General features: G+C 49.7%; 1 protein-coding gene and 1 long non-coding RNA gene across 4 annotated transcripts in view; both read left to right on the forward strand.

The window, feature by feature from the left end:
- Positions 1-18,077, forward strand: part of CACNA1H (calcium voltage-gated channel subunit alpha1 H) — a 161,575-nt gene extending 143,498 nt beyond the window's left edge. For 2 of the 3 annotated variants that reach the window (XM_074553205.1, XM_074553206.1), the window contains exons 30-35: positions 3,614-3,692; positions 5,616-5,737; positions 7,489-7,794; positions 11,200-11,383; positions 14,513-14,682; positions 15,328-18,077. In XM_074553205.1, coding sequence (XP_074409306.1) covers positions 3,614-3,692; positions 5,616-5,737; positions 7,489-7,794; positions 11,200-11,383; positions 14,513-14,682; positions 15,328-16,422 — 1,956 coding nt within the window. In that variant the 3' untranslated portion in view covers positions 16,423-18,077. The remainder of the gene's footprint in view (positions 1-3,613; positions 3,693-5,615; positions 5,738-7,488; positions 7,795-11,199; positions 11,384-14,512; positions 14,683-15,327) is intronic. The other variant, XM_074553207.1, reaches the window with a different exon arrangement.
- On the forward strand, positions 7,801-11,092 carry LOC141731050 (uncharacterized). The gene is made up of 2 exons (XR_012582962.1): positions 7,801-8,486; positions 8,532-11,092. It is a non-coding gene; the product is annotated as an uncharacterized LOC141731050 (long non-coding RNA).
- Positions 18,078-18,225: the final 148 nt, after the last annotated feature.

Here is an 18,225-nt window from a genome sequence, read left to right on the forward strand (position 1 = left end):
ATTGTCACCACAGCCCATATTGCCTCTCCCTCCTTGTTTTCTGTCCCCACCCCTCAAACAATGGGGTGGCTCCTGGCCAGGGTTTGGGTTCCTTGGGGTGTTCCTGCAGTTTGCATTCCCAGCAGGGTCTCTTGTCAAGGGAAAACCCCTGGGGTGTTCCAAGCAGATAAAAAAATCAGATCAGAAAATCAGCAGATCTCGTGCAGATAAAAAAATGCCACTTTGGTCTCCAGTGAATCTCAGAAAATGAGAAGAGAATTTTAAGAAGAGCTCTCTGACAACCATCACTCTTCATAAAGCTGCAGCTTTCATTTCCAAGGCAGGGCATGAGTTCCTACCCTAATTAAATTAGCATCCTAAAACCACAGCTGGAAAATCCTCGTAGAATGTGGTTTCTAAGTGACAAAAAAGAGCTAATTTAATGTTTATTCATTCAGGTTTGGGGGGAAGTTCTTTGTCTGGTGTGTGGAGAATGCCCATTTATGGGCTGACGATGACAAGGAGCTGTCACTGCATTTCTAGGGGGTGATTTTCATCAGCTTTGGATTTGGTTTTTATTCAGCAATTTGAGTAACACTTGGAGAACCAATTATCCCCAAATTTGGGGGAATGTAGCATTTTGATCCAGGACTGTCACAGGATTAATCTCCTCTTTTGGGATTTCAGGCTGAGCTTGAGCTGCTCTTTTCAAAGTGTCCCTGCCCTGCTCCTTGTGTGGTGACCTCTGCATGGCAGGCCAAAAACCTTCTCCTCCACCTGATCTGTGGGGAAAAATGAGATTGAGAAGAGAAAGACAATAATTAAGAGAGGCCACATAGACAGAAAGAATGGTCAGGGGATGATCTCAGATTCTCTGCCCACCTTCTCCATCTCCTGCCAATCCCTGGTTGTTGTTTTAAGGATTCGGTGTTAGGGAATCAGCCATCCCCTGTTGATGGAATACATTCACATTTACTCTTCCTACTAAAAAAATATCTGGTGAGTTTAGTCTGAATTAGCAAGGTTTGGTTTTTCACTGGATGTAATTTTGCTTTTTTCCTTGTAGCACTTCTCCTTTATGAAGCAATGGTAGATAAAATAATCTCCTGCAGTCTGGAGAACAGGAGTGCAGTGAACTCCTTTAATCTCTTGCTGTTGAGCAGCTTTTCAAGACCTGCTTCAAGTGTTTTCCTCTTCTTTCTGAGCTCCTGCTCATTAAGGCTCCATAATGAATTACACCACTCATCCATCACTGATCATTTCCTTGCTCCTCTGTCTGGTGGCTGCTGGGTTTGGAAGCAAGGGCTGCTCTCTAAGGCTCCTGTTTGATGGTTTTTCTTTAGTCCTTTTCCCATTCCCAGCTTTCCAAAGTCTCTTTTTGGATCAGATTTGGGTTATTTTCCAAAGTCCTTTCCTGCATCAGATTTGGGTTCAAATGCTCCTGGTGGAAGCGAATGCCCCAGCAGCCACTGCTGAGCTGCCTCAGCTCTTCCTGGTGGGGAGCACAACTGGAGTCCAGCCCAGTCCCACCCCCCAACAGCAACAAGATGTGGAACTTCCCTATCAGAAGTTCTGGGTTGTTTTCCCCTCTCTGGCGTCACTTGATCCATGGATGGAACATTAATTCCCAATAACATAGTGCACAAGAGACTCCTCTCTGTCTTCAGCAGCTTGGAACTGCCCCCACAGGGACTCCTTTTCCTTTTCCTTTTCCTTTTCCTTTTCCTTTTCCTTTTCCTTTTCCTTTTCCTTTTCCTTTCCCTTTCCCTTTCCCTTTCCCTTTCCCTTTCCCTTTCCCTTTCCCTTATTTTCCTTTTCCTCTCCCTTTTCCTTTCCTTCTTTCCTCTTCTCCTTCTTCTCCTTCTCCTCCTCCTCCTCCTCCTCCTCTTCCTCTTCCTCTTCCTCTTCCTCTTCCTCTTCCTCTTCCTCTTCCTCCTCCTCTTCCTCTTCCTCTTCCTCCTCCTCCTCCTCCTCCTCCTCCTCCTCCTCCTTCTCCTTCTCTCCCCTCCCCGTTCCCTCTTCCCTCTCCTCCTTGTTGAAATCCAGATAACACCTTTTACACATAACCTGCTAATAACTCCCACATTACCCCAAATTCTTTGGGATTTCATCAATGCCATAAGTTTCCAGGCTAATTTTTCAGGCATCGGAACACTCAGGCTGCTTAGAGCAAAACCCAACACCCTCTTGTGTTGCCTCAACCTCGAAAGTTTGTTTATCCCTTTTATTTTAATTCCCTGTAATTATTTGCTCATTTGCCTCCCCAGCAGTGTGTGTGGGGTGCTTGTGCTTGTGCCTGCTCGTTTCTAATGGCTCCCAAAGCATCAGTGGTCCAGCAGACAGGAGCAGCAAAAGCTGTTCCAGAAGGCAGCAGAGGCAGATGAAATAACCCAGCCCAGCCATCCACATCCCTGTTTTATCTTTATTATTCCCTGGAGGATTGTAATAATGTTAGGGAAATTGCAGAGCCAGTTTAGGCTTTATAGCAATTGCAGCCTGCCCTGGGTGATTGGACTATTCCCATTTCTTTAATATAAAAAATCCCCACTTTCATCAGCAAGAGCTGTGTTAATTTTATAATGACAGATATCACACTGATAAACTTTCTGATTAAATTTAGCACAGTACAAATAACCAAAAGATCTGTGGCTGTGCCACCTCAGAGAAGAAAACTCTCCCAAAGTCAGAGTTCACTAAAATGCGCCTCAGAGATCAGGAATCCCTGGGCCTGGCTGCCTGGATCACCTCCCAGCTCCTTGTTTTTAGGGATAAAATCCTGCTGGTGGTGCAGAGAACTCACTTTGTCTCAGTTAGGAGCTGCTCACAGGGAGATTAAAGTGGCAGCAGAGATAAATGGGAGCAGGTGGGAGCAGGTCAGGTCACTCTGCCCTTCATGTTCTCTGCCTGAATCACCAAAAATCTGCTCCAGGAGAGGTTTTTGAGGCTGGGATTCTGTGCTGGGATGAGATCCAGCACGGAGGGCTGTGATGCTGGTGGTGTGAAGAGATTTTGTGCTGTTTTCACGTCACTTGTCACCCCCTTCAGCCACCCTGGGGGCTTGGAACACCTCCAGCAGCACCTGGAGCTGCCAGGGCTGGTGTTTGGGATCAGGATCTTCCTGTGGGACACAGAAAGCTCAAATCTGGGAAGCTCTGGTTGAGAAGGGCCTGCAAAGGAAAAGGCTCGGGGAGTTCTCCTCTCCCTGGAGCACTGCAAGCCCTCCATGCCAGTAAAACCTTTGGGAACAGCTCCTCTCCTGGCTTGCTGCTGTCTCAGAGTCCCGGGAAAGGGAAAGGGGAAGGGAAAGGGAAAGGGAAAGGGAAAGGCCCCAAACCCAACGCAGAGCCCAGGTCCCAAAGCAGCCCTGCCCCACAAACTGCCCTGGGGTGGCCAAACTCCAGAGAGCAGGGTGATGGAGAAGCTGCTGCTTCCCCCAAGGGCATTTCTGCTCCTTTCCCCACACAAAGGGCCCCCTAAAGCAGAACTCAGAGAGGGGCCAGGCTGCTGGTCCCAGGGGAAATCTGATTTTCCTCTGGACCCCCATCCCTGCTGTGCTTGTGTTGAAAATGTGATGGAGTGATTTCATTCATGACCTCGACTTGCCTGACCCTTGTTCTGCTTTCTCCTTGTGTAGGTAGGGAACCTTGGCCTACTTTTTATGCTCCTGTTTTTTATCTATGCTGCCCTGGGAGTGGAATTGTTTGGCAAGCTGGGTGAGTAATGGGCCCCAGGCCGCTGGCTCCATCCGGTTGGTGTTTATTTGCTATCTGCCTGCTTCCTTTTCTCCCTCTCCCTCTCATTCCTGGGCCTTCCTTAGCTTCACACTCATGTTCTGGAAGATGGAAGTTTTCTCTTGATCTCAGGGTCACAGCTGACACACGAGGATGTAACACAGAACCTTTCTGACACACACACACACATTCAGGGCTCTGGCCAACACCAGCCTTGGCTGGAGAGGAACTCTTTGCTTTTTAAATATCATTGCCCCAGCATGGATTTGTTCAAGTTTGCTACTGGAGACAGAACACGAGCCTGCAGAGCTGGATGGGGGTCAGGTTCCTGCTGGAGAGATGCCACCATAAACATGTCCCTGCTCACAGCTTCCCCACAGCCCATCAGTTCTCTGCACTGCTGCCACTGCCCCTGCAGCTCCCAGCGCTCCTCAGCATCACCTTCCCCTCTCTCCATCAACCAGGAGGCACCCAGGGCTTCCTGCTTGTCCAGCATTAATTAATCCTCCAGTCTGAGGAGACAGCAGCTGCTCGGGAATGTGCCCATCACTAAAATCAGAGCAAACCCCAGCCTTGCGCAGCCTGGAAAATGCTGTTGGAGGGAGCTGTGTCTGCATCCTCAACATTTCCATCCCAATTAGAGCTCCAGGAGCACCAGAAGGCCCTTCCTGAGCAGAGTTTATGGCTGTCATTAATCCCCTTTATGAGCCCAGCCCTCTGCTCAGATTACAAGTGCCTGAGAGCAGAATAATTCTTTCAACCAAAACCAAATTATTTTTCAGTCTCTCACAAATTCCGGGGAAGGAAAGAGTTCTGCACCCACCCTGAGTGAGACAGTGAGGGTTTATATTCCACCCCTGGAGTTATGGGTGTGTTTGTTCAGTCACAGGGGTGAAAAATTGTTCTTCTGGTGTTTCCACCCACACCTGGGCAGTGCCAGCCCAGGGAACCCCACTGGGGCAGGACTCTGCTTCCCAGCCCAATTTAATGGGAATATTCCTTCCTTTTTCCTGATCAGTCCATGCCAGCCACAAGAACCATCAGCCCTCTTTCCCTCAGGACTGGTCATTTGTGGGTTTTTCTTGGAATTTTTTTTGTTTTTCCTTCCAATTTACCTCAGAATAATTACCTAAGACTGAAATGCCCAACCAAGAGCCATTGCTGCCTGTCCTAATGGATATTTAACGAGGCTGTGTTTTATGGGAAGATGGATATTTCATATGTTCAATTTGCATTCATTAGGCTATTAATTCTCAGGGGGAAAATGTCAAATTGCTCCACTTTATCTCAGTGAAAATATCCCTCGTGGTGGATGTAAAAAATCATCAAGGCAAGGGCGCAATCAACAGGAAAACAGACAAAGGAGGCTGTGGAGCAGGAGCAAAGAAAATCACAGAAATCAGAAGGAATGGTTTGGGTTGAGAAGGACTTTAAAGCCCATCCAGTGCCACCCCTTGCCATGGGCAGGGATGCCTTCCACTAGCCCAGCTTGCTCCAAACCCTGTCCAACTCAAATAGATAAAAGGATTCTGAAATCACCTGTAAATTGGGGTGTGTATTTGGGAGCTATCCCACATCGCAATAATATCTAACTTTAAACCGTTAGAGAATTTTTGTCCCTCACAGTTGGATATCCATACTAGATCAATATCCATATTTTTAATAAATCAGTGGCCTTGAATGTTTCCAGGGATGGGAATTCCACCACCACCATTTCCCACAGCTCCTGCTGTCCTGTCCCAAGGTTCTCCAGCTGAAAACACCTTTCCCCCTGTGCCCCCTGTTCCACCTGAGCAGGATGTCACCACCCCCTGGTGCCATAAACCCGTGGGACGTGGCTCTGGGGGCTGCTGTGGGTTCTCCAGCATGGCTTGGCTGATGTGCTGCTCCTTCCCTGCCCCACAGATTGCAGTGAGGAGAATCCCTGTGAGGGCCTGAGCCGCCATGCCACCTTCACCAACTTCGGCATGGCCTTCCTCACCCTCTTCAGGGTGTCCACGGGGGACAACTGGAACGGCATCATGAAGGTGTGTGCAGTCTCTGGGGGCTTCCTCCTCTCTGGAGGGCTGTGGGTACAGTTTTCAAACGGATTTAGGCAACTCTTGGGTGCAAACAAAAATGTTTCCTCTTCAAATATCAAAATGAGACTTCCTAATAGAAAAGCCAGGTGTGTTTTCAAGATTTGTCCTAATTCTCACCCAGCCTGAAGCTTTGGTCCTGGATGTGATATTGAAGGGAAATGATGCCAGGTTTTGGACCAGAGGGAGTAACCATGTGCTCTGTGTGCTGTGCCTTTGGGATGTGTCATAGAATCACTGGAATGGTTTGGGCTGGAAGGGACCTTAAAGCTCATCCAGTGCCACCCCTGCCATGGGCAGGGACAATTTCCTAATAGAAAAGCCAGGTGTGTTTTCAAGATTTGTCCTAATTCTCACCCAGCCTGAAGCTTTGGTCCTGGATGTGATATTGAAGGAAAATGATGCCAGGTTTTTGACTGGGAGGAGTAACCATGCTGTGCTCTGTGTGCTGTGCCTTTGGGATGTGCCATAGAATCACAGGATCATGGAATGGTTTGGGTTGGAAGGGACCTTAAAGCTCATCCAGTGCCACCCCCAGCCATGGGCAGGGACACCTTACACTACCCCAGAGCTCCATGCTCTGTCCTGAACACTCCAGGACATGAGAAATCCAAAACTTCTGGGCACCCCATTCCCCTCTTTGTGGGTGCTGTAATCCATGACCCCCTTATTTCCTCTTACCCGTTTCAGTTGTGCCCTGTTTGCGTTCTTTTGGTGTTTTGAGACATAAACTTTAAGGAATGTAGAGATTTTAGAGGAGCTAAGATTTTAGTTAGAGATAAGCTTTATTTGAGTTAATTAAAATAAATAGATAGGCCTTGATGAAGTTAAGAATTAGTAGTTAATTAATAATTGACTGCTTGTCAACACAATGTTTGGTTAGCTGGGTTTATAATGAAGAATATAGAAACTGATAAATAGCTTTTAGGAACAGAAGACAATTGGAGGCCTCCTCTGTTCTGAAACCAATTGAAGATGGGGAATGGGAGTTCTGCCAAGGGTTCCTTTGTCATATTTGCATTGAAAAGGCAGAAAGGTCAGAACGAGGAAGACTTCATTTACTTCCTCATTTTGGGACCCCTCCCATGAAAGGGACCACCAACCCATTTCAAGGAGCAAACTGTGCATGCTTAATAGCTCTTGAACTAATTACCATACTTAATAGCTTTTGAAGTAATTACTATACAAAGCGAGGAATGGGATGTACCAAAGTTATGAATATGCATTTGTATTTTGGGTATTCAATACCTGTATAGATAAAAGGACTTAATAATCACCTGTAAATTAATACTTAAATAGATAAAAGGGCTCTGTAATCCCCTGTAAATTGTGGTGTGTATTTGGGAGCTACCCCTCACGCTGCAATAAACTTTCTAACTTTAAACTGTTAGAGAGTTTTTGTCCCTCACAGTTGGATATCAGTACTAGTAGATCAATATCCATATTGGGAATGGGATGTACCAAAGTTATGAATATGCATTTGTATTTTGGATATTCAATACTTGGGCTCTGTAATCACCTGTAAATTGAGGTGTGTATTTGGGAGCTAACCCACATCACAATAAACTTTCTAACTTTAAACTATTAGAGAGTTTTTGTCCCTCACAGTTGGATACGGGTGCTAGATCAATATCCATATTTTGAATAAATCAGTTTGTGCCCCTGGAAAGCTCTCTAATGCCTGCCTGTCCCCGGCACAGGACACGCTGCGGGAGTGCACGCGGGAGGACAAGCACTGCCTCAGCTACCTGCCCGTCATCTCGCCCGTCTACTTCGTCACCTTCGTCCTCATCGCCCAGTTCGTGCTGGTCAACGTGGTGGTGGCAGTGCTGATGAAGCACCTGGAGGAGAGCAACAAGGAGGCCAAGGAGGACGCTGAGATGGACGCCGAGATCGAGCTGGAGATGTCCAGAGGAACCGGCGGGAGCAGGAGCGGGGCCGTGGCCGGGGAGAGCCGGGCGCTGCACGGGAACCTGGAGCAGCCCAAGGAGAAGCACCAAGGCCTGGTGAGAGCTGGGCTGGGGAGGGGATGGATCCCACCAGCCTGACCAGCAGATCCCACACAGAGCCAGAGAGGGAGATAGGAGCTGTCCCAGCCCCTACCCCAGGGATGTCACCACCGCTCCATGTCCTGAGGCAGCTCCCAGGGCTCCTGGATGTGGAAGGTGCTAGAAACATTATCCTGGCCATTATTCCAGAGGAGAGTTCAAAGTCCATCTCTCCATTCTCAAGTTCTAGATTTTAAGTTCAGAGCCATAAAAGCCACAGGTCCCTGTCCTGCTGTCCCAGCCCGTCCTTGTCATTTCTCAGGGCAGCAAAACCAACAAGCAATCCCAAAAATCCTGGGAGTGCTGGCATTGGGAGCTCTGGCACCTCCAGCATGGGATGGGATAAATTCCCTTCACAGGTTTTGTTTAATCCCACTTTGGGATTTCCAGAGGATCCCCCAGGAATTCAGTGCTGCAGCTCCCCATGGCTCTGCTTAGGACATGGAGAACTTGGGAATTATCAGAGCCCCTCAGCAAGGAGCTGCAGGTCCCTGGGCTGAATTTTGGAGGTTCCTGGGCTGAATTTTGGAGGTCCTTGTGTTGATTTTTGGAGGTTTCTGGGTTGATTTTTGGAGGTCCCTGGGTGGATTTTTGGAGGTCCCTGAGTGGATTTTTTGGAGGTCCCTGGGTTGATTTTTGGAGGTTCCTGGGTTGATTTTTGGAGGTTCCTGGGTGGATTTTTTGGAGGTCCCTAGGTTGATTTTTGGAAGTCCCTGGGTTGATTTTTGGGACACTGCCTGCTCTCTGATCCCTGCCAGTCTTCCAGGAAAACAATCAGAAGTGCAGGGGGAGGGAGGGTGTGAGATAATTGTCTCACCCCATGTCAGCAGCCTGTGATTAAGAGTGAACATGGAACTGCTTTGTCACCACGATCACAAATAAATCTACCGCGAAATCAGTGGGGGCTTGGAGATTAAATTACATTAAATTAGATTTTTGTGAAATCCATCAGGCTCCATCAGGGCGAGGAGAAAGATTCGGTTCCACAGGGCTGGGGAATTGGCTGTTTGAATGTTGCTCCTGACAAACATTCCTGCAGGGAACTGCACAGGTTGCTTTTCTAATTGAGGGAGGAGAGGGCACCTCCTTTCACACACTTCATTCTCCTTGGGCTTTCCTCATCCTCCAACACTTCCCAAACACATCAGGAGCCTCCTTTTAACCCTGGGGGTGATGAGGGGGTGAAGTGTCCTTTCATCCTTCCACCATGTCCTGCCACCACCCCACAAAAGGCCAGGCCACCAGGCTGGGGTGGCTGATGTCCCACCCATCGTGGTGCTGTGCTCTGGGGCTGTGTCACAGCTGTCCCCATCCTGTCCCTTCACAACCTCAACCTTGCCAGCCCTGTGTGGGATAGGAGTGAAATCCTCTTTTTAGCCTTTAAAATGTGTGTTTGGTGTGACTTCAAGTGTTAAACCCAGAGCTGCAGGCAGAGCTTTTTGTTTGTGGAGAAAACAGTGTCAGGTTGGATTTTATTGTTATTGCAAGAACTTGTTTGTGATGCTGAGGAAACTGAGGCAGGGAGGGATCAACACCGGAGGCTTCCAGCAATCCCCAGAGCTGGGGATTCAGGGAATGCTCCAAGGAAATTCCCAACAATCCAGAAGGGCTTCAACCCCCTCTGCTCCCAGTTCCCCCCCCATGCCCAGATCCCATCCTGATTTCCAGGGCATGGGATCAGGCTCTGGAGTGCACCAGGTGTTTCCCAGCAAGGAGAAGGAGCAGCAGTGATGCCTCCAAACCATCCTCACAGTCCAGAGCAGCTCTCCAACAAATTTCCCATCCATGGCTCATATTTCAAGCCCTTATTTCATTTGAAATTTCCCCACATCCCTAATTTAGTCAGCTCTCAACAGCTGAACCTTTAAAAATTGAAGTGGCTGATGTCAAGAAGGGCTTTCTGTTCATTTGTTCCAGCCACAGCCAAGCTGAGCTTTAGGAGCCAAATTCCAAGATGCTCCTGTTGAGGTGCTGAGACCTTTTGTTCTCCTTGTGGCTCAGGGTGAGCAGGAGCCCCTGGCTGCCCCCAGCCCAGGTGGGGCTGATGAGCTGGGATGGCCAAGGACCAGCTGGCACTGGCTGCTGAGGCTTTCACCCATCAGCTGAGAGCCCTGCTGGCTCCTGGGCACAGCCACAGCTGGCACAGCTGGATGCCAACAAGCTGCAAATACCTGCTGGCCCCCTTTCCCAGCCAAGCTCCACAGGGTAAAAGCATGGAGTAATTCATCTTGGGGTGTGCCCCTTCAGGGAGCTGAGGGAAGGCATTTCCAAGCCAGAAATACAAGTTAAAAACCAGATTTAACCAGATCCTTGGTGAGCTCCAAACCTGAGGGATCTCAGCGACAGGTTTTGCTGGCAGAGCAAAGCAAAATACATTTAATTTAAGACGTGCAGCTGGGAAAATGTTTTCAATCAGTCACTGGGAGGCTGATGTGAAGGGAGAACCAGAGGGATTCACTGTGTTTGAGATAAAAGGGGAAACTGGGAGGGGAATGTGTCCAGCCAGGACAAGGGAAGAGATGAAAATCTTGACTCCATGTTTCAGAAGGCTGATTTATTACTTGATGATATATATTATATTAAAAGAAAATTATATAGTAAAACTATACTAAAAGAATAGAAGAAGGATTTCATCAGAAGGCTAGAAAGGAATAGAAAGGAATGATAAAATCTTGTGGCTGATCAGAGAGTCCGAGCCCGCTGACTGTGACTGGCCATTAATTAAAAACAACCACATGAGACCAATCACAAATGCACCTGTTGCATTGCACAGCAGCAGATAATTATTGTTTACATTTCATTTCTGAGGCCTCTCAGCTGTTTTGCGGAGAAAAGAAGAAACCTCACAACTTGTAAAAGTTGTAAAGCCCGGTATGCTTTATTACGACGCGCGCCAGACGCAAGACTCCCCAAAAGGGCATGCGTGCCCCTGAAGATTTCAGACCTCCTTTTATCCCCCTTCCAAACGCATATGCATACAGTTTCACAATAAGTTCATACATATTCATCTTGCATGACACTTAGCACTAATTCTTCTTTATCGGAGAAATTCCTAGGTCGGGGGCAGATTGACCTCGTGGTTTTTCTGTTTTTCTTTCTCTGTCTCCTTCTCCTTGCTGTCTCTGGAACGCGGCCTCTCCTTCAGCTTTAGCTCCACAGACCCTTCACCTCTCCCAGACACTTCACCTAGTTCAGGATGGATCCTTACTCTGTCTCACAGCTTCTCAGGAGAAAGATCCTAATGAAAGGATTTTTTTATAAAATACAATCACCCTTATCTCCTCACAGACTTCTCCCAGGACCATGCCTGGGAAAGCTGTGGCCGCAGGGGTGATGCCCCCTCTCTCTCCTGTTGCTCTGCAGGGCAGTGCGGCCTCGCTGAGGGCCCAGGACTCCCAGAACCTGCTGACAGTGAGGAAGATCTCGGTGTCCCGGATGCATTCCCTGCCCAACGACAGCTACATGTTCCGGCCCGTGGCCCCAGCCACGGCCCCCCTGCCCCTGCACGAGGTGGAGATGGAAACCTACCCCTGCAAAGCCCAAAGAGGTACCACCCTCACAGATTGCCCTGCTCTGCGGCAAAGGTTTGGGTTCCTCACCACGAGAAGGATGTGGAAGGGCTGGAGTATGGCCAGGGAAGGGGATGCAGCTTGGGGGGCTCAGCCTGGAGAAGCTCAGGGGGAAACTTCTCATTCTCCACAAATCCCTGATAGGATGGGGCAGGGTTGGGCTCTGCTCTCAGGGAACAGGGCCAGGATGAGAGGAAACAGCCCCAAGTTCTGCCAAGGGAGGTTTGGATTGGATATCAGGGAAAATTTCTTCACTGGAAGGTGTTCAAGCATCAGAACGGGCTCCCAGGGCAGTGGTGGGGCCATCATCCATGGGAGTGCTCAAAAAACCTGGGACTTGATTTAGCACTGGCCTTGGCAGTGCAGGATTGATGCTTGGGATCCGTGGTCTTTTCCAATCTTTACAATTCCATTATTACACCCACAGTGGGGAGCAACCAAGCCAAGCATGGCCTGAGCAGGGCTGGCTCCTGTGGGGTTCCAGCAGCACCACAGTGCTTCCTTCCCCATATCCTGCAAAATTCCACCTTTCCATCACCTCCCCAACAGCAAGCTCCCAGGTTTTAGCTGAGGGGAAGGGAGCTGTGCATTCCCTCTGACTCCTGCCTGAGGATCAATAACATCCCCAGGAATAAAAGCCAGAGTTGGGACTGCTTCCAGCACAATTGCTCATGTTTCAGGCAGGCTGCAGCCTCAGGGCAGTGCCTTTCAGCAGCACACCTGGAGCTCAGAGCTGCAGGAGATTCTTTGGCAGCAGAAAGATCAGAAACCGCTCGCTGGTTCTTCCTGAGCCCAGCCTTGTAATCACTGTCATGGAGAGACCCCAAAATCCAGGAATCACAGAGCCTTTGAGGGGGCATTCATCCTCTGCATCCCAGCACATTTCCCTGAAAATGCATTCCTGTCTCTTCCGTTGAGCTGCTTTGAAGGGAAAATTGTTGGAATTTTGGATGCTGAGAATTTTAGGTTTTTTATGTTGATTTTGATTTTTAAGAGAGTATTGTGTTTAATTTGAAGTTGTAGAGGAAGTTTTTAAAAGTAAATTATAGAATTGAGATTATGAGTGTGTAGTTTGATTAGAAGTGTATAATATTATGTAGTGGAAAATTTAGAGCTTAAGGTTTTAAAATATAGCGATATATGTTAAGTAAAATAGAGGGTTTAGGGTGGAGGTTAGGTTTTTTAAAATTTACTTTAATGGGTTTGGGTAGTATTCTGTAATTGGATAGAAAAATTTGTATTGTGGGATATGAGGGATTAGTTATGGGGCTAAAAGTAAAAATACAACAGGAAATTGATCTGAAACACAACTCTGCCTCCCTAAAAGCACACGTGCTCCTGGAGGGGCTCCCTAGAACTTTTCCCAGCCTGGTTCCCTTTGATCCAGCGTGGTTTGAAATGCCAGAACTGCCCAGTGGGTTTGCACACCCTGATTTGCTCTGATTTCCTTGGGAGAAGGAACTCTGTGTTTGTTCAGACTCTCTGGGAGCCAGGTCATGTTCTCTGCTCAGTGTTTATTATTATTTCACCTGCAAATTCCTGGTGAAGGAAAGAAAACAGAGGCTGAGTTTCACAGCCCCCTCCTGGGGCTGCTTTCCATCCCTGGAGTGGCTGTAAAGGAGGATTTATGTCCATGTAAAACTGCTGGGGCGTTGGCAGGGGTGGGTACAACCCACCAAGGATTCTCTGATGTTTCCTAAATTCCTAAATTTCTCTCCAAGAGCACTGGAGGGATGGATATGATGGATATGATGGATATGATTTTTTTACCTGGTGGTAAAATCAGCAGCACCCTGAGCTGTGCTGCTCCTGAGCTGCCCAAACTCTGCTTCAAGTCACAGATCCAGAAATTATATCCAAATAAAACTGAGCCCATGGAGACTCCCACGAGTGTTTCCATGGGCTTCAGGATGTCTGATCTTCTCCACTGACCACACAGTGAAAATCCTGTGGGATGAGCAGATCTCAGGATATTTTGGTTTTAGATGCAGTTTGCTGATTTCCTAGAAAAACAAGAGAAAAAACATCCAGCTCCAGAGATCCTCAGTGCTCCTGAGCATCCAGTTTGGAGGGGGTTTGTGTTTCCTATATGAGAGCTCGATGGAAAGTGTCCAACAGGAGGAAATTCCAGCTGAGGACAGGGAGTAGAGCATTGGGTCTGGATTTTATGACCATGTTTGTGACAGACTTTATGCCAGAGTTTTTCTGCATCGTAAAAAGCACTTTATAAAGCCTGGAATAGCACATGAACAGCACAGGCTCAGCCTGAAACTCTGGGTCTGAGAGAGCCCAAGAAAAACCTGGGGAGAAGCAGGATGGGGGTGGGAATTCCTTCTGTGTGTTCTGGAGAAAAGCTCCAGAAGAAAAATTATTAAACACTCACTTTTCTTTGTCCCCACCAACAAATCTGTCTGTGAAATGCAACTGTGATGTGTCTGGATGGCTTTTGTCAGGGGTTCAAGTTCCCTGACCCCCGGGTGAGATCTCTTGGAGTGATGGATAAGGGTGTTTGTAACACGGAGCTGGGCAGCGCTGCAGGAACAGACGCTGGGTTTCAAACTAATGAGGACAATAAATCCTGCAGCCAGAAACCAGAGGAGATCTTTCAAACAACTCCCAAGTGCAGTAAAGCAGCACCACGGATGGGCTGGGGAGCAGGGATGGCCTTCAGACCCAGCCTGGGAGGCTTTGGGAAGAGAGAGATTCCAGCCTGTCCATGGCTCAGGCTGTCAGAGCACTTGGAGCAGCTCCTGGTGGGACCATGCTGAGCTGAGCTGAGCCTTGGGGACAGCCCCTGGTGCTGGCTGGGTGGGAGAACTGCCCTGGGCCTGCAGAAGTTGTAGAATATCTTAGAGTTAGAAGGATCAGAGCCCTGCACAGACACCCCAGCATCTGTGAGCTCCCTGCCATCCCTGCTGAGCTTCGAAGCAGCACACAGCACAAGGGACAAGGTTTTTAATCCAAGGTTTACGCCGAGATTTGGCATTCCACCCCGGCCCAACAGGTTTTCCCTCCTCCCTCCTGTGTTCGCTCCCCTCTTGAAGCTTCTGCCCCAAGCCTGGAGAGCCCCCGTGCCCAGCAGTGACCGCTCCTCTGTCCTGCCCTAGGGTCCATCAGCTCCACGCGCTCGCAGCCCGTGGGGGGCAGCTCCTCGCTGAGGGTGCCCGCGGAGGACGGGCGGCACCGCTGGAAGGGGCTGGTCCCCCATGGCAGCCCCCGCTCCCCTGCTCTCAGCAAGCTGCTCTGCAGACAGGTGAGGGGCCACCAGCACACAGAGGTAACTCCTGTCTTGTCACCTGGTTCCTTCCCTTCTTTCCCAGTCCTTTCTTGTGTTTCTGTGCTCGGAGCTGAAGTGGAATTCCTGTTTCAGAACAAAACGTGCCATAAATTTTAATATATTCCCAGCAAATGTGGGAAGGCCCTTTTTTCCCTGCTTACATCTTCATGGCTGTGCTGTTCCAGGAAGTGAGAGCTAAAGCATGGGGAGAAGGTGCCCAATCTCCATTTGGGAGAGCCCTCCACCATGATGGGTTGTGCTGGTTCAGGATTTGGGGCTGGAAGAAGACCAAGGCCCAGCAGATGCCAGCCCTGAACATGAAGGCTCCTAAAGTTTATCCTGTTGTCAGGAGGGTCTGACAGGACTGGCACGATGAGGCAGGGATGGGATGGGCTGTGTTAGACCCACAAACCCTTTGCCTCGTGCCATGGGCTCCCCATCCCTGTGAGTGTCCCAGGCCAGCTCGGATGGGGCTTGGAGCAACCTGGACTGGTGGAAGGTGCCCGTGGCAGGGTGTGGGAGGAGATGAGCTTTAAGACCCCTTCCAACACAGCATGGTTCTGTAATTCTGTGTCTATCACTGGAGGTGCTACTGCCCAGCACATCCCCAGGCTCTCACCCCATTTCCCTTCTCTCCCCTTCCAGGAGGCCGTTCGGACAGACTCGGTAGACGGACAGACTCCAGAGCACAAAGACAGCCAGCAAGCAGAGCCTGGAGAGCCCCAACCATCAGCAAAGCAGCCCCAGAGCACCCTCACCGCCAGCCCTCTCCATTCCCCGCTCCCAGCCACCCCTCCACGCTCTCCCCCATCCTCCCCACACCGGGCCCTGGGCCCCCTGGCACGGAAGCACACGTGTGGCCAGCACGGCGTTGCCAGCCGGCCACCCAGCCCCAGCAGCCCCCCCGGCCCCGAGGGCTGCCAGGCCGAGCCCTCAGACCTGGCTGACGAGGAGGTTCGGCACATCAACAGCTCGGCCAAAGACTGGGCAGAGGAGCACTCGGACCCCGGCAGCCGCTCCACCTCGCCCTTCACGTCCCCGGCCCCGTCCCCTGTGCCCCTCAAGAACTGCAGCACAAGCAGCCTCTCCCGCAGGGAGAAGGACTTGAAGAAGTTCTACAGCACCGACACCAAGGGCTTCCTCAGCAAGCCCAGCTGGGCCGACGAGCAGCGGCGGCATTCCATCGAGATCTGCCCCTCCGGCGGCGCCCCCGAGCCCGCCGAGGACAAGCAGCGGCCCCCTGGCCACATCCAGCCGGAGGCCGACTACATCCACGGAGCCCGGAGGAAGAAGAAGATGAGCCCGCCCTGCATTTCTATAGATCCTCCCATGGAGGACGAGGGAGCGGCGGCCCCGCGCACCAAACCCTCCGAGAACACCCTGCTGCGGAGGAGAACCCCGTCCTGCGAGTTCCCGGCCTACCGAGAATCCCTGGAGCTCCCGGAGAGCCGAGGGGGGGAGCACCTCAGCATCCCCAACTTCTCCTTCGAGCAGCTGGACGGCGGCGGCTCCTTGAGCAGCCTCTCGGAGCTGCGGGACAGCGGGCAGCCCACGCCGGCCTCCCTGGACTCGCGGCCGGACGCTGAGCCGAGGAAACAGGAGCACTTAAAAACTCAGCGGGGCAACAACGGCAAAGAGGGGGGCAAAGAGCTGCTGGGCACTGCCAAGAGCCCCCCGCGCAAGCAGGACTTGGGCCCCGTGACTGTTGCCACAGAAGAAGGCACGGATGAGCCAGTATAGCTGCTGGGATGGGGGACAGGGGGGGTCTCAAGGGCTGTCACCAATGTGGGGGTTCCAAAGCGAGGGGACCCCGCGGTCAGGGGCGGCCGCCACCGGGGCCGTCCCCTCGCTGCGGGCACTCGTTGGGAGGAGCTGTGGAAGTTTGCAAAAAAAACCACACAAACACACACACACACACACATATGAAAAAATGAAAAAGAAACCAAACGAGCGGCTGGACGAAACTGGGGATGGGGTTTTGGGGGATTTGGCGAGAGGTTTTGGGGTTTCTTTTCTAAGGGGAAGGTGGATTGATGTAGGGGTGGCTTTGTTCCTCCTACCCCGCTCTGTGGCCTCGATCACATTGATTCGGGTCTGAGGTGGTGGGGGGATTCTCTTGGGGGTTTTGTTGTTTTGTTTGGTTTGTTTTTTGGGTTTTTTTTTAATTTTATTTTTATTTTAAAGATGCTCAACTTTTCCTGAGGCACCTTTTTGAGCTGTCACGTTACGCTGGAGTGCCTGGGAGCTGGACATTGTCTGTATATCAGCAGTTCTATAAATAAAAATTCTGTATTTGTGAGCTACAAAATGAGGAAACAAACAACAAACAAAAAACCTGGAAAAAAAAATAGACCCACAAAAACTCTCTCTTCATAATGCACATATTTTTATAGAGAAACAGAGATGCTGTTTTTTGCATTACATGGGTGGTGTTTCCTTGGGTTTTCTGTGGAATTAATTATTCCAGCCATTCATTTTCCAAATGTTTCTCCTCTCTCCTCGCTTCCCTGCCCTCCACCATCACCCCACCAGCTTCTTCTCACAGCTGATGCTTCTGACGTCTCGCTCATTTTCTTTTGTACTTTAGAGGTTGTCCTAATTACAGACAAAAAAACCAAATCACTACTGAATTGTAGCCAGTGCAATAATAAGTTATTCATTCTTCTTGTCTGTCCAACTGTCCTGTTGCTTTTTTCCCCCTCTTTTTTTTTAACTGAAATTCAGGTTAAACGTCGCAATAATCTGAACTAATGTGCACAAAGACGGTTTCTTGTGTTACAAAGAGAAAAAACTAATGAAAAAAAAGGAAAAATAACTACATTTACAGAGAGATTAAAAAAACTGAACAAATAAATAGTAAATTATTTAAGAAATGTATTTTGTTTACTGCAGTTCTAAGTAAATTATTGATACAGTGTGTAAAGGTGTAAAGAGCTGTCGTAGGTGATGTTCTTTGTGAGCATTTAAGGTGACGATTTGTCCTCCTTGTGACAGAACAACTCCGACCCCTGGGGGCAGTTTGCATTCCCTGCCCCTCCCTCCCCATCCCTGGACACGTTCCCTTCCCAAGGCCCTTCCAGAAGCCTCTAGAGGAATCCAGGTCACCTTTTAACACCTTTTGGGGGTTTTTTTTGCAGCTTTATTTTTGTTTTTACCCTCCTTCCCCACCCCTCCTGCAGGCCCTGTGTCCATGGCCCAGCTTGGCCACGGGAAAGAGGAGCAGGAAGGAGCCCGTGGACACCCAGGGGGGATCAAACCCATGCAGTCGTTTCCGTTTGGTTCCTTCCGTGCCGCCTCATATTTATGCCTTCACATTTATCTTCTGTTATCGATGCATCCATTACTCCAAAGGAAATGTATCTTGTTTCACATCTATTAAACTGTATAAACTGGAAGTGTGGCCTCCCTTTGTGCCGCAGTGGGGGGAGCCCAGCTGTCCCTCCCGCTCCCAGAGCTCGGCATTCCCTGAAAATTCCTTCCTCAGCCTCTCTGAGCTGCAGCCCCCCAGGTGGGAGCCATCCCTGCTGGAGCTGGAGGCTTCTC

Source organism: Zonotrichia albicollis, chromosome 16 (genome assembly GCF_047830755.1).
Source record: "Zonotrichia albicollis isolate bZonAlb1 chromosome 16, bZonAlb1.hap1, whole genome shotgun sequence".
NCBI lineage: Eukaryota > Metazoa > Chordata > Aves > Passeriformes > Passerellidae > Zonotrichia > Zonotrichia albicollis.